Below are 1,597 nucleotides of genomic sequence, written 5' to 3'. Positions count from 1 at the left end.
GCCACCGAGTAGTGGTCCACACCGACTGCCCAATCTCAAAGGTCTTAGGCAAACCTGAACTCGCCGGAAGAATAATGGCCTGGTCAATGGAGCTCTCGCAGTTCGACATCACCTTCAAACCGAGAGAGCCGATCAAAGCTTAATGTTTGGTCGACTTCATGAACGAGCTCCACCCCCACAGCCAATTCGAAGAGCATTGGTGGACCCTCCACGTGGACGGTTCCTCAAATTGCCGGGGAAGCGGAGCAGGAGTGATACTGGAGGGACCCAAAGGGATAGTGTTGGAACAATCCCTCTGATTTCAGTTCAAGGCTTCGAACAACCAAGCCGAATATGAAGGCTTCGAGAATTAAATGCTTGACCGATTCCAAGGTTGTGGCCGAGCAAGTAGGCGGTAGCTTCCAAGTAAAAGATCACAACATGATGAAGTACTACCACGCTTATCAAAAGTTAAAGGAAAACTTCCAAGAGGTGTTGGTCGAGCACATCCCGTGCGAGGACAACACCCGAGCTGACCAGTTGGCTAGGTTGGCTGCGACCAAGAAGCCAGGCCAACTGAGAACCATCATTCAGCAGGAAATCTGCCAACCAAGTGTCGAAGAGGAAGTGGTAGCAAATGTTGATACCGACCACCTTGGCCAAAGTAACCCGTCCGACTGGCGGGACGAAATCAGGGCGTTCATCACCAGTGGCGTCACCCCGGCTGACCCGACCGAGGCTAAAAGGTTGAGAACACAGGCCAGCAGATATGTCGTCATCGCAGGTCTGTTATATAGGCGTGGCTTCTCCACTCCACTACTCAAGTGCCTAGACCCCGCCGAGGCCGATTACGTGATACGAGAGGTTCACGAGGGAATTTGCGGAATGCACTCAGGAGCGAGAACAACCGTCGCAAAACTCCTATGAGCCGGGTACTACTGGCCGACCATGAACACTGATTGATGGGTTCCTTCTCCATGAAATGATGTAGAGATGAAGGAGAGGAAGCCTTGCCCTTGATCTAGGTTCAACAAGGAAGACAAAATGGAGACTTTATGGTGGGAAGAATGAAGATGGCCGAAAAAGGGAGGTGTTGGGCGTAAGCTTTTGGGGATGGTGTTTGGTGATTTAGGTTGGCTCACTCCAAGGTAGGTGGAGGCCACTCTAGGTCTCACTCTCCAAGGGTGGAGAATGAAGGTAGGCTAGCCGAATTTAGCTAGGGACTAAGGATAGGGACTTGAGGCATAAGAATGCTCACTCAAATTCATATACATCCAAAGTATTTACAAGTGGTGGGGGGTGGGGTATTTATAGGAGAAGTTGCATTTAGGGTGTGCATGGCCGAAAATGCCAAGGTAAATGCATTCCAAATGTAATGCCAAATTAACCCTAGATGCAACTTGGTGGCCAAGTTTGGAATCTATGGGATTAGATTGGCTATTTCTAGGTGCATGATAAGTCCACGCAACCTTTGCCCTCCATTGGGCCTAAGCCTTTCTAATCACCAAAAATAGGTCCAAACTCACCAAACTAGGCGTCACCTCCTATGTAATACCCTAGCCCAAATTAAAAACCCTAATCATCTAAAGCACCCCATAATACAAGGGTAAAATAGGAA

The 1,597-nt window shown here is 49.2% G+C and overlaps 1 protein-coding gene across 1 annotated transcript; it reads left to right on the top strand.

The window, feature by feature from the left end:
* Window positions 1-333: 333 nt before the first annotated feature.
* On the top strand, window positions 334-906 carry LOC145954804 (uncharacterized). The gene has a single exon (XM_083069492.1). It carries the CDS (start codon window positions 334-336, stop codon window positions 904-906), a length of 573 nt encoding a protein of 190 aa, XP_082925618.1.
* Window positions 907-1,597: the final 691 nt, after the last annotated feature.

Source organism: Cajanus cajan, chromosome 2 (genome assembly GCF_000230855.2).
Source record: "Cajanus cajan strain Asha chromosome 2, NIPB_CcT2T_4, whole genome shotgun sequence".
Classification (NCBI taxonomy): Eukaryota; Viridiplantae; Streptophyta; class Magnoliopsida; order Fabales; family Fabaceae; genus Cajanus; species Cajanus cajan.
This window is presented reverse-complemented; position numbering and strand designations above follow the sequence as displayed.